Source organism: Aegilops tauschii, chromosome 6, assembly GCF_002575655.3.
Source record: "Aegilops tauschii subsp. strangulata cultivar AL8/78 chromosome 6, Aet v6.0, whole genome shotgun sequence".
NCBI lineage: Eukaryota > Viridiplantae > Streptophyta > Magnoliopsida > Poales > Poaceae > Aegilops > Aegilops tauschii.
The window spans coordinates 464,088,403-464,101,512 of NC_053040.3; the positions used below are offsets into that span (position 1 = coordinate 464,088,403).

The 13,110-nt window shown below is 51.5% G+C and overlaps 1 protein-coding gene and 1 pseudogene across 1 annotated transcript; one reads left to right on the forward strand and one right to left on the reverse strand.

Annotated features, from left to right (window-relative positions):
* Positions 1 to 1,546: 1,546 nt before the first annotated feature.
* Positions 1,547 to 9,741, forward strand: LOC141026194 (uncharacterized; annotated as a pseudogene).
* LOC141025430 (uncharacterized) lies at positions 6,105 to 7,846 on the reverse strand. The gene has a single exon (XM_073500708.1). The coding sequence runs from the start codon at positions 7,844 to 7,846 to the stop codon at positions 6,335 to 6,337; it is 1,512 nt and encodes a 503-aa protein (XP_073356809.1). The 3' UTR covers positions 6,105 to 6,334.
* Positions 9,742 to 13,110: the final 3,369 nt, after the last annotated feature.

The following is a 13,110-nucleotide window of genomic DNA, read 5'->3' on the forward strand; positions in this document are numbered from 1 at the left end:
GAAATAATAATACCATGTAAGCTTCTTTCGGTTATCCACAAAACCTACCGTACTTTGGCAACATGTATCCACACTGTTGTGAAATTCTACAAGTGATTTAGAGTAAAAGTAAGTTCCCTAGCTTGGTGGCATTTCTTTTTTCGAAAAGATCAGATCTATTATAAAGATTCACCGGAAGTATAAAACACTTCAAACATAATTAAAATTACATCGAGGCTCATGGACCACCGAACGACCATTGCCGCCGCTAGTAGCTTGGTAGCATTTGATCACCACTTCCGTGATGTCTGACGTCATTCCCACACTCATATGTAGGTGATAGGGTCATGGAAAGTGAAAGCAACAACACATAATCGACTTCGATCCAATGGTGCTTCTTTAGTACCCGGTCACCAGCTCCGGGCTAAACACCCTATAGGTGATGTTTATTTTTCCTGTAGTGCTAGGTCCGACCCTAATTATTTATATGTGGTAATGGCGATGTTTTGCCTCATTACCTTGTTGGAGGTTTTGCTTGGAGTTTTCGGGCTTGATCCTTAGGGTGAAAACCATCGATCTAGCCTTCGGTGGTTGCATTCGACGAGCGCGCCGTTCCCCTCAGAGAGGTGGTTCTTTTGAAGAATATTTCTCGTAGTATTTTGTGTTGTCATGATATGGCTGGTGCCAATGATTCTTGTTGTATTTCATCATCTTCACCAAGGAAAACCTTTGGTTTTGTATGACTTTGCTCTTTGTACGCGTGACCATATATGTGTTTCCATTGGTATTGACTGTATCCATCCTAGTCACACAACGGTAGGGTATCTTTTTTTGAAGTTAAAGGTAGGGTATCTAAACATTATGTTTTTGTTCACTTGATGTTATGTAAGTCAATAAACAACGCCCCTTATTGGAAATCCATTTTGCTAGCATTTAGTTAGTCTAAGTGCAGGGTTTGCTAGAGCATCTACAACCGCAATTGCCTAATTCCGACTCCGAAACACACGCGGACAGTGACCAGACAACAAACAAAAAGTTGATTCCACAAACACATACACGATTTCGAAATCAACAAATCCATATTAATTATTTCATGCAACGAAAAACCTAATCTAAGCGGATCTCGGCCGGCTCCGCTATGCCCATGTCCGGCAGCCGGCCGCCCCTCAAAAGTGTTGGTCCGGTCGACGACGAGGTAGAGTAAGACATGAGACACTAGCTGGCTCATGGGAGGAAGTGTGGGCTACTTTTTCGGGCCACGTCATAGGTGGGCTGCGTGGAAGGGAGAACCAATCGTACGTCGGGAGGGGGTCGAACCATCAGTACTATACCTGCGCGCGTGCTGGCCATTGTGTGAACGGATTCAAATCGGAGATGGAGTACTCCGTCCAGGTTTAGAAAAGGAACGAGAGTCAAAACAACCTAGCTGGCACATATAAGTACGTAACGTACGAATCAATTATCAAACTGATCCCAAACACGCCCTCTCACCAGCGCCGTCGCCGTCGCCTGAGTCTTCTGCCTATTCGATCGGCGGATTGAGATGGAGGGATCAGCCGGCAGATCAATGGGCACGGAGACGCGGGCGCCCAAGGAATCGGAGACGTCGTCGCCGATGGGTCGGGATGGTAGCCACCAGGAGAAGGTGCCGCGTACTGACTCTTCTGAATTCAAATCAGATATGGGGGCAGAGTCAGTGATGGATACCAGTGAGGGGACGTCCATGGTCAAATCAGACGAGTCGATACCCGAACCTGCGGAGCCCAGCCCCACCAATGCAATGGCCAGATTGGAACAGTACTCCGTCCAAGATGAAAGCGATCATGACAAGATGGACAGAGGCAAATCAGGCGCACTATTGACCATGGAGGCCAAGGAGAAGGCCGCTGAGGAGATGGCTCACGAGGCCGAGATGTTCGCTTGGTACATTGAGGGTTGGGAATCTGAATGGGGCAAAACCTGCGGTTCCTTCACAGACCAAAGTGAGCAACTAACCCCCTCTCTTTTTCTTTCAGCAAGGGATCGATTTACTTAATTTGCTGCTTACAAAGGGGTAGTTCATGCATGTTAATTAGAACACTCATTTCTAACAAACGCCGCACTTGCTTGTGTGCTGCATGCAGCGGTGCTGAGTTCCACGTGTTTTGTACACTACACACCCGGACGCATGCCACGGATCCGTAGTGGGTCTACCCCCGACACCTTGCAGGTCTTCTCCATCAAACTTGCAGAAATAACCGGTGGCCTTCAATGGCCATTGTCTGTGTATGGCGTGGTTGCCGCCCGAGACACCGTGGATCACAACCGCAATCTTATCTTTTCTTGCGATAGGAGCCACGCCCAAGAACTGAAACAGGATGTGAGTATGCTACTCCCCTTTTATTTCCTTTTGCAAATCTTGTGCACGCCTAGCTTCCTCTCTACTGGTCGATTAATGTTTTTTTTTTTTGAAAGACCCGGCAAAACGCCGGCTTCATTGATTTAGCAGAAAGCAGCGGGAAACATTTTGATCAAGTGATCAGGTGGATGAAATTGGAAAAGTACAGCTCTCTCTCCTCTAATTAAGCTAAATTTTCGCGAATTGTGTCCCCGAAGGGAGGCTCTATGAATTTGGCTCCGGCCAATCTCCATTGCTCGATATTGGTCCTAATCGCCGCGATGACATCTTCCACCCGAGGTGTTTTTGCCCGGAAAACGCAGTGGTTTCTTTCCCTCCATAATTCTCAGGCGATCATGATGATTAGAGTTCTGATTCCGCGCCTGTTTGCGGTAGCAGTCTTGTTGATGAGGAGTTGGCAAGTCTGAGCCGAGCTGAGTGGAGCCCTTGTGTCTGGTACGAGTGAAGAGCAGCCCGACCATCTGGCACAATTCCCCCAAACCTGTTGCGAGAAGCTACATCCCCAAAACAGATGAGTAGATGTTTCCAAATTCCTGGTGCACAGAGGGCAGAAATAGCCATTGGGCCAGCCTCTTCTCTGCAATCTGTCATTGCACCACAGGCGGTCTTTGACTAGGAGCCACATGAACATTTTGAGCTTGTTGGGTGCCCAAACCTTCCAGATGAAGCTGTTGTAAACTGGGTTGGGGGCCTGCTGACATTGCATCTGGTAAGCCGATTTGGCAGTGTATGTACCTTCGCGAGTGAGCTTTCAAGTCATTTCATCTTCTTGGTCAGGAGCCATGGTAATGTGTGCTGCGTCGATGAGCCGCCACATCTGAAGAAACTGAGGTGCTATTGCAGCAGTATCTCCATGTTGCAAATCTGAAATCCACTGCTCATTGGCTAGAGACATCCGAACTGACCTGTTTTTGCGCCTCGCATGACTGAACAGAGTAGGGAAAGCTGTGGATAGTGGCTCGTCACCGATCCAACTATCTTTCCAGAAGTTGGCCTTGTTTCCATTTCCAACTTGGATTGATGTCGCTTTGCCGAAGAGAGCCCTTTCATGATCGTCAGGAGTAGGGGTCACGGCAACCCAAGGCTTATCCGGCCGCGCCCATGCGAGCCACTGCCATCGCAATCTCAGTGCACAGTTGAATTTTTGCAGGTCCAGTAATCCAAGGCCTCCATGGTCTAGAGGGGAGCAAACCTTTTCCCAGGAGACTTTGCACTTTCCACCAGAGAGCTCATCGTCTTGTGCCCATAGGAAGCGTCTTCGTGATTTGTCCATTTCCTTCAGGATTTTCTTTGGTATCTTCAGTGCAGTCATCGCAAAAGTTGGTAGGGCAGAGAGGACGCATCTGACGAGGACTCGTCTTCCAGCTATGTTGAGGAGCTTGCCCTTCCAGCCGGCCAACCGTGCTTTCAATCTGTCGATCAGGAATTGGAAATGCGCCATTCTGAGCCGAGTTGGCGAGATTGGGAGCCCCAGGTAAGTTATTGGGAAACTGACGAACTGACCACCAAAACCCTGTAGCTAATCCGGCACGTTCAGATCTTCACAGCAGATTGCAACAACTGATGATTTTCTTTGATTCAGTTTCAGCCCGGTGGCTTGCCCAAAACTGTCCAGCAGATCAAGCAACTTGCCCACCTCCTGAGCAGATGGATTTGCGAAGATAACAGCGTCGTCGGCGTATAAGCTAACTCGCAAACTTGGACCGCGGCCCGGCAGAGGCGCCAGGACCCCAAGATCGGACGCAGCTGCAAGCAGATGGTGGAGTGGGTCAATTGCGATGATGAAAAGCAGAGGGGAGAGGGGGTCGCCCTGTCTTAATCCTTGCATGTGCCAGAAGTGATCGCCCGGCTCCCCGTTTAGCAGCACCGAGGAAGAGGCCGACGGTAGCATTAGCGCGATCCAATCACGCCATCTCGGGGGAAAACCCAGCTTTTGCATAAGCTACAGGAGGTAAGCCCAGTTGATGGAATCGAAAGCTTTTGCAATATCCAACTTGAACAGAAGGGCCCTTTTCTTCTGCCGATGGAGCGCCTTGACAAAGCCCTGCACATATTGGTAGCTTTCATGCAAGCATTTTCCTTTCTGGAACGCCGTTTGTGCAGGGGAAATCAGGTCTTGTAGCCGAGACGCCAGCCTCATGGACAGCACTTTTGCAATCAGTTTAGCAATGGAATGAATGAGGCTGATCGGTCGGAAGTGGCCCATCTCTGTTGCTCCATCCTTCTTTGGCAGCAAGGCGATGAAGGCAGTGTTCAGATCAGCAAAGTTGTCACCCGCTAGGTTATAGAACTTTTGGAAAACCGCCATGATATCATGTTTGATAATGTGCCAGCATGATCTGAAGAACTTGCCGGTGTAGCCATCCGGCCCGGGAGCTTTATCAGTCGGAGATGCCTTGATGGCAGCCCAGATTTCTTCCTCACAGAAAGGAAGATCAATGCCTTGCAGGTCGACGGCTGGCAACTGAAGCAGATCCCAGTTTAGCATGCAGCTCCGTTGCAGGGATTCGCCAAGGCCGCGGGCGAAGTGATCGAAGGCCAGCTGAGCTTTCTCCCTGGCTCCGTGACAATGGCGTCGCCCGTTTTGATGGATTGAATGTAATTTTTTCTACGACGCGAGAGGAGACGGGCATGGAAGAACTTTGAGTTGGCATCTCCCGCACGAAGCCAAGAAATTCTGGAGGCCTGCTTCTTGCGAGCCCTTTCAATTGCTGCCAGCCCGAGAACTTTCAATTTAAGCTGCTTCCTCAGGTGAAGCTCATCAGTTGACAGCGGTCTGGCCTCCTGCGCCACGTCAAGCCTCATGATAACCTCGTTTGCAATGTGGAATTGAAGTTTTGCACCCCCAAACAGGCTTTTGCTCCAAACCTTTAGATCCCCCGCTACTCTTTCCATCTTCTTCTTCATCCTGACGAACGGGCAGTCGTGACGAACAGGCCTCTCCCATGCGTGTTGCACTGTCTCCTGGAAGTGAGGGAAAACTGTCCAAAAATTCTCAAATCTGAACCTTGCCTTGGTGACAGGCCTAACTCCATTAGCCAGCACCAGAGGGCAATGATCAGAGAACGAAGTGGAAGCCGCCATGAGGACGAAACTTGGGTGCATATCCTCCCATGCCAGGTTACAAAAGACTTTGTCGATACTGCAGAGAGTTGGGTCGTCCCTCTCACTGCTCCACGTAAATCTCCTGTTTTTGCATTTGACCTCTTTCACCCCGGCGAGGTCAATTGCTCTGCGGAAACGGCCCATCATCCTTCTGTTGATGTTGCAGTTGTTCTTGTCTCTAGCTTGGTATATCATGTTGAAATCGCCATTCAGCATCCATGGCTCTGTTGCAGGCGGCGCGACCGCGGCCAGTTCCGACAGGAAGTTGGCTTTCTGTTGGTCGTCCGTCGGGCCGTAGACCGTAGTCATCCAAAATGAGCAGCCTGTACTAATGATCTTCACCCTTGCAGTGATGGAGAAGCTAGCGACGATCTGATCCGTGATGTCGACGGTCTGCTTGTCCCAGAAGATTGCCGCGCCCCCTCTCGTGCCCATTGCCGGAAGCACGACGCAGCCCTGCAGAAGATTTCCCCCAATGTCGCGAGCCATGTCAAGAGTCCATGTCTCCAGTTTAGTTTCTTGAAGGTTTAGAATTGAAATCTTATTTGCCTGCGCCACCTCTCTAACTGCAGATCGTCTAGCCGACGCGTTCAGGCCCCTAACGTTCCACAACATGATTCTGTAATTTGTGTCAAACATGGAGACAGTGGTGTTCGCTTCGCCGACTAACATTTAAAACAGAGGGGTTACAGCACACCTTACATCTATCCATGGGGCACCGCTGGCCTCCAATAGTCCCAAAATCCCGGCGGTGACTAACTACTGATCCTGCTAGCCGAAGACTACACATGAAGACTAATCCTAACTCGAACTGGTTTAAGACCAGTCGTAGACGAAGACTAGAAGCTAAAACTAACATGATCCAACTACATCCTCAGCATCCGCGCCGGCCATTCCAGCCGCGATTTCCAGGGCCTCCCTGTCCAGGCCGGTGAGCTTTGCGATCGCCTTGATGTCGCTATGGGACAGAGGCTCCTCGAAGCGCTTGAGCAGAGCCGCCGCCGCCGCCGGAGTCATCCGATCCTTTGGGCCTAGGCCACTGAGCTCCTGGACGAGGCGCAGCGCCGCGCGCTGAGCCACCGGCACAGTGCAGCCGGACGCGGCCTGACGCGCGCTCCGGCGAGAGGGAGCAGAAGTGGCCCGCACCTTCGGAGGGGCTGAAGAGCGTGGCCGGACGGGCGGAGCGGGCGGGGCGTCGAGGATGGCCGTTGGCGAGGGGGTGAACAGGTGCGGCGAACCACCCCTCTGACTGGTGTTCCCTTGCCCAGCGTCGATGTGGAGGCAGTCGACCTTCTGGGTAATGGCGGCTACTTGAAAGCCCACAGCAGCAGAAGCCGGAGTGGAAATGCAAGGGCTGCTGAGAGGGGCGTCAAGGTTGGCGATGCAAGGCAGAATGTCGTCCTCCAGGAGGCCGTCCATAGCCCCACGACGCGCCGAAGCGTGAGGCGGCGAGCGGCCACCATCTTCAAAGGCCAGCGGGTAAGTGAGCGCATCGCGCATGGCGTTCTCGATCTCCAGCTGCATGACGTCTGTACGAGGCGGAGGGGAGAGGGCGCGCCCGGCAGGGAAGGAGAAAAACTGGGCCACCGGGTCAGGCTCGGAGGCGCTCTGGCGCGCAGACTCGCGCGGTCGGAGTGGGGGCGGGGGGGTGGCCCTGAGAACCGGGCCCTCCTTTGCCTTTGCCTTTTTGTGCTTGACTCTGTCCTTGGTCTGGTCTTCATGGCGACGATCAGAGGCGGCCTTGTTGCGTGGCCGGGGAGCGGCCTCGACGACGTCAATGGCCTTGCCCTTGGCGTGGCAAGAGTTGCCCAGAAACGCGTCCTTCCAGGTGCGCCGCAGCCCACCTTGCTCACCGTCGCGGTCTTGGTCACGGCGATCGACGACCCGAGGCCCGCCCCTGCATCCGGAAGCCGGCGCCCTCAGAGCGGCCCTCCTCCCCGGGGCCTGGCCATCCTCGACGCCAGCAGCCCAGGAGCCAGGCTCGGTCCGTGGAAAAGGGCGGTCGTCGTCATCTTCGGAGGAGGAAGGAAACCCGCTCTGCCCCGAGTGCGAGGAGCGTGGCGAGAGCGGGGTCCAGTCCTCCATCCGATCCACGTGGATGAGCATGTCGTAGCGGCGGACACCCGGCGGAGAAGGGATGCGACGATCGGGAGGGGAGTAGCCGATGATCTCGTCGACGCAGCCCGCTCCCCTCTTGAGCACCCAGAGCGCCCGCGTGGTGGGGATGTGCGCGACGTTCCATGTCCAGAGCCAGCAGGCGAACGTCTTGGCGTGGCCTCGCTCCACGGTCCGGCTGTCGAGGCGGTCGATGCGGCTGAAGTCGCCGAGCGCCTCATCCGCCCCCTCCAAGGACCAGAACTGCATCGGGAGGCCTTCAACGACGATACGGACGTGCAGCGGCAGCTCATGATGGCTGCGTTGTCGTCTTCGTGCCAAGCACGGATGAAGAACTTGAAGCCGTCCACCTTGATGGAGCCCCTCCGCACGGCGTCGTCGCGGTGCGCCGGCAGGTCGAAGTGGACGAGGAACGCCTCAGGTTGGTGGGAGGTGACGCGGAGCTGGAAGGGCGGCGTGCCTACCAGCTCCTCGAAGGCCTTGCCCACCGCCGTGGGGTTTGTCGCATGGGTCCTGTCGACGGCAGAGAGCGTGACGGCGTGCTGACGAAGGACGAACTCCTCGCGCTCGAGGACGGGCGTGGCGACCACCACCTTGTTGCTGACCCGCGGGCGCCGTGCAGGGTCGCAGTGGAGGAAGCGGTCCATTGCCGGAGGGGGCGGTGGAGGGGAGGCCGGCGACGGGAAGCGGAGACGGTCGCGCACCGGGGCCCTGGACGTGGCCGGCTTCAGTCTTTCTCGGGCGGTCCCTCCTGGACCCCCGTTCTTCGGATTCTGTGGGCACTCCCAGGCGAAGTGGCCCTGGCGCTTGCAGAGGATGCAGCGGAGAGGATCTCTGCAATCCTTGCGGCAGTGGAGCTTGCTGAGGCATCGGAAACACTTCCCTTTGAATCTGCTTAAAAAGACGTCACGGCCGGAGCGGGCATTGAAGTCCTGATGGCGATTCGAGCGGCGCTCGGAGGAGGGAAGCGGATGGACCGCAGGGCCGGATCCAGCACGCCCCCCTTTCCGGGATCTGACCTCCGTCCAGCCGTGCTCATCGCTCGAGGGGGAGGAGTTGACGGCAGGGGATGGGGCGACAACCATGGATTTAAGTCGCCCATGCCCAATGAAGGGGGACGCGCCCAGATCCGCCGGGCGGAACTGGTGTTCCGAGCAGGACGGCTCGCCCCGCCGCAGGATTCGCGGCGTCGAAGCCGGATCTGAGCCCGCAACGGTGGTAGCTGGAGACGATGGCGAGAACGGGACCCGAACGGACCGCGCGACGATGAGAAACCGCGGGGTGGAGTGGAGCGCCCGCGAGGCGAAGCAGCCGAGGAGGGACGGGACGGGACGGCAGCCATTAAAGCCGGATTTGTGGCCGCCGCGGCCGGAGTGGCCAGCGGCGCAGCGGAGCGGAGCGGGAGCGGCTTCTGCAACGCGTGTGATGATCCTGGTCGATTAATGTTAATTGGGTGAAACTGATGCTTGCAGGATAGTTTTTTGCACTTGATTGGCCCGTCCCGTGATATTGTGATCGAGGACATGCTCGACTTCGAAATCCAACTAAAAGTGAAAGGTACAACCCAGTCTGAAGACGAAGCATTGATAAGACATGTATGCAGTTACGCGGGAGGAGGATATGGTCCTGGTGTAACTATTGAGAACTTTTTCTGCACACTAGAGTTATGCCTGCAGCGAGTTACTCGATCGGTCCAGGCCACTATCGTGAGTGTCCAGGTTGTGAAAGGGTCATGGCCCTTTGAATATGGCGGACAAGTTGCCTGCTAATCGCTGTCAGGGGAATTTGTGCCCACTGATAGGGGACTTGTTCGTGTTATTGATCCCTCGTCTAGCCAAATTGTGCTGCAGGATACAAAAGATGGAGCGGAACTGAAAGGTTTTCATGGTTATGTGCATCTTTCGAGGCGAGTTGTTTCGGTAGGAATTAGAGGAATGCTGGATGTTGAGATACAAGCCTACTCCAAATCTGGTGATACCGCTACACGTGGTCATGTCCGTCTCCTGCCCAAACTTTGCAACATAAGCCAGGAGAAATGTAACCTAGATGGCGCTGAGGTAGTGGTTACTGTTGCTTGGTCTCTTGTCCCTACGGACAAGCGGGACATCATGGCAGAGGGATGGAGCGGCGCGAAGGTTATTTGAAGCTTGAGGGTGGAAGATCAGTAGTGGGGAAGGCTAAAAGGAGTGGCAAAATTAAGAGAACACCAACTGATTTCCATGTGGTTTATTGGAGTTTGGTAGTATTTATGTACTCCCTCCTTTTTTGTTACTCTATATATTAGTTTTACCTTAACTCAAACTTTGTAAATTTTGATCAAGTTTATTATTAAAAATATATTAGCATCTACAATAGTAAATCAACGCCAATATTAGATTCATCATTGAATATATTTTCACATAATTAAAAGAGGACGTGCGACATGCTGTGTATATAAGTGGTAATTAAGTAGTCATGAACGTTCACAAATCAAAACAACAAGAAACTTCCATGGCTCTTCTATTCTTTTTTTACTATATTATACCCACACCATCTTGTGTGTGCAATGACCATGACGAGTAAATAGCATAAAACTACTAGTTTACAGGCTTTGGTTCCAAAAAACTATCACTTTTTAATTTTTCTCAGAAAGCTACCGAACGCGCGGTCCGCTGTTTCAAAAAACCCAAACCCGCGGTGACTAGCGATTTAACCCGTTTTCTGACGGACCGGGCCCATCTGTCAGCCCACGTGGCCACGCGCGCTCACGGCGCAGCCGTTAACGGCCGTTAGCCGACCCGGGTCCGGTCGGAACCAAAGTGGGCGGTCGGCCACACACTCTCTCACTCCCCCTCCTCTCCCCCGCGGTGACCTAGGTGGGCGATGGCGGCGGCGCAGCCAAATGTCGTCGGCGGCGAGCTATTGAGGCAAGGCGGCACCGGCCAGGAGGGCGGTGGACACTCAGAGGTGGACAAATGGCTAGGCAGCTCGAGCTTCCCGGCGCAGCGGTCGCAGCAGCCATCACCGCCCGCAGCTCATGTGGATCCGGCGAGCTCAGATCCGGAAGTCCGCGCGGCTAGGGCAGTGGCGAAGCGCATCCACACTGATCCAGCAGGCGGCCACCATTGGGCGTCGTCCTTTGGTGGAGTGAGGTAAGCACTGGTCAATGTTTCTGGTTAGTTCAAATTAGTTCTGGTAACTATATGCCAAGCTTTAGTTAAAATTTCCGTGTGCTTTAGTTCAAATTAGAACTAGGGTTAGTAATTGTTTGTTCTTGGCATGCTACTGTAGAAGAAAGTGCATTTGGTTAGTTCATTTGGTCAGTGCATAGATGTTCTTGATATCTGAAGAAAGTTCAGTAATGTTCAGTGACTTAAAAAATAATTGTTTGTCAATTTAATCCTACAGCTTAGATGATGAGATTTGGGACTTGAGGCTACATTTTCAAGGAATAGATAATATGGAGAAAAAGTATTCAGTTTCCTCGGATATCAGTTATCTGACCATATTAGCATTGGTTGAGTTGGAGGGCTATGGCATGGATGCATTTCTGACTTATGTAAAGGAAGAGGGAAAGGGGCTGGAGGATGTGGAGGCCCTGGATAGTGAGGAGGCATTAGAGGAAATGCTTGACTTATTTGTTGATAAGAAGGTACTGAACATCAGTGTCAGAAAAGCTACTGATCCAAGCCCAGCTGATGAGGAACAGATCCCCATTGATCATGTTGGTGAACCTGTTGTTTACAGAGTTTCACAAGAAGGTGTTATGTACCCTGCCTCTAATGCTAGCTTGCCATCTTTAACCCCTGATGAGCCCTACATGAACACACAGCAAAGCAACAATTTGAACAAGGGGAAAACAGTTGTGGAAGAAGAAGATGTAGAAGAAGAAGCAGATGAAGAAGAAGAAGATGTACCAGTGGAAGAAGATGTAGCAGAGGAAGAAGATGTACCAGAGGAAGAAGATGTACCAGAGGAAGAAGATGAAGTTGAAGATGACAAATCATCTTCAGAGTTTGAGTTCTTTAGGGGTGATTACAGAGGGCAGAAAATTTCTTACAAAGCTTGGTGTAGGGGTGAAGATGAGGCTGGCACTGATACTGCAGAGCACTATTGTGCAGCTAACTCAGAACCTTCTGAGTTTTGGGAGGAAGAACCAATAGTTTCTGAAGATGAAGAAGTAGTGGATCCTGCTGCCAAAAAGCTTAAGCCAGTTAGAAAACCTGGCCCAACTAGCAAGTCTCACAGTGAGCCTGAGCACAACAAGTTTGAAGATTATGTCCCTGAAGCTGATGAGTACTGTTTTCCAAGTGATTTTGGCATAAGTGATGAAGAGGATGCACCAAGGCTGCCATCTGGAAGAAAGAGTAGGAAGAAGCAGAAGAAGGAGAGGAGATGGTATGATCCAAAAAGGCCTGATGCACATGAGCAGTTTTCAATGCATTTGTGCTTTGAAAATGTAGTTGAGTTCAGAGAAGCACTTAGAAATTTTCATGTGAGGACTCTTAGGAATTTTGAGTATCACAGAAATGAACCAACTAGGGTTATTGCTTGGTGCTCTGAGAGAAAACATGGTTGTGAGTTTTACATAGTTGCCTCCAAGATAGCTCATGAGGCAACTTTCAGTATCAAGAAGATGAACTTGGATCACACTTGTGGAGCAAGTGGAGAGAACACAAAGGTGACAGTCAATTGGGTTGCTAAGGTTTGTGAGGATACAGTCAGATCCAACCCTGGAGCTGGTGTTGACACAATTATGTCATACACAAAGAAGAAGTTTGGTGTGCATGTGCCTAAAAGCTTGGCATATAGGGCAAGGAAGCAAGCAGTAGAGGTTGTGCAAGGAGATCACAAACTCCAGTATCACAGAATAAGGGACTACCTGCAGTGTGTGCTAGATACTAACCCTGGCAGTAGGTGCATAGTAACAACACATGAGGACCCACTTAACCCAGCTCCTACCCCAAGGTTTCACTATATGTTTTACTGCTTGTTTGCATGCAAGGAGGGTTTTCTGAATGGATGCAGGCCATTTATAGGTAAGTATTCAGAAATTTATATGATTTGTAAACATTGATGTACTTAGGCACTCATGTTATCATGTTAGCAGGTCTGGATGGTTGCTTCATCAAGCTAAGCACTGGTCAGCAGATATTGGCAGCTACAGGGAGGGATGGCAACAATAACATCTTCCCAATAGCTTTTGGTGTTGTTGATAAGGAAGAGACAGACAGTTGGACATGGTTTCTCACACAGTTGAGAACAGCCATTGGAACTGGCAATAAGTTTGGCAAATACACAATTATGTCTGACAAGCAGAAGGTATTTTTCTGAACCTAGTGTTTACATTTGCCATGAGTAAAATGTTATTAAGTAGTAACACTTAAGATTACACTACATTGAACAGGGATTGTTGAATGCAATAGATGATGTATTCCCTGATTCTCCACAAAGGTTTTGTCTTAGACATATTTATGCCAATTTTCAATTTGCTGGTTTCAGAGGAGAGGAACTTAAGAAACATTTAGATCAGG

Excerpts from the sequence above, each read along its gene's own strand:
- LOC141025430 (XM_073500708.1), bottom strand. The coding sequence starts at position 7,846 with ATGCAGTTCTGGTCCTTGGAGGGGGCGGATGAGGCGCTCGGCGACTTC.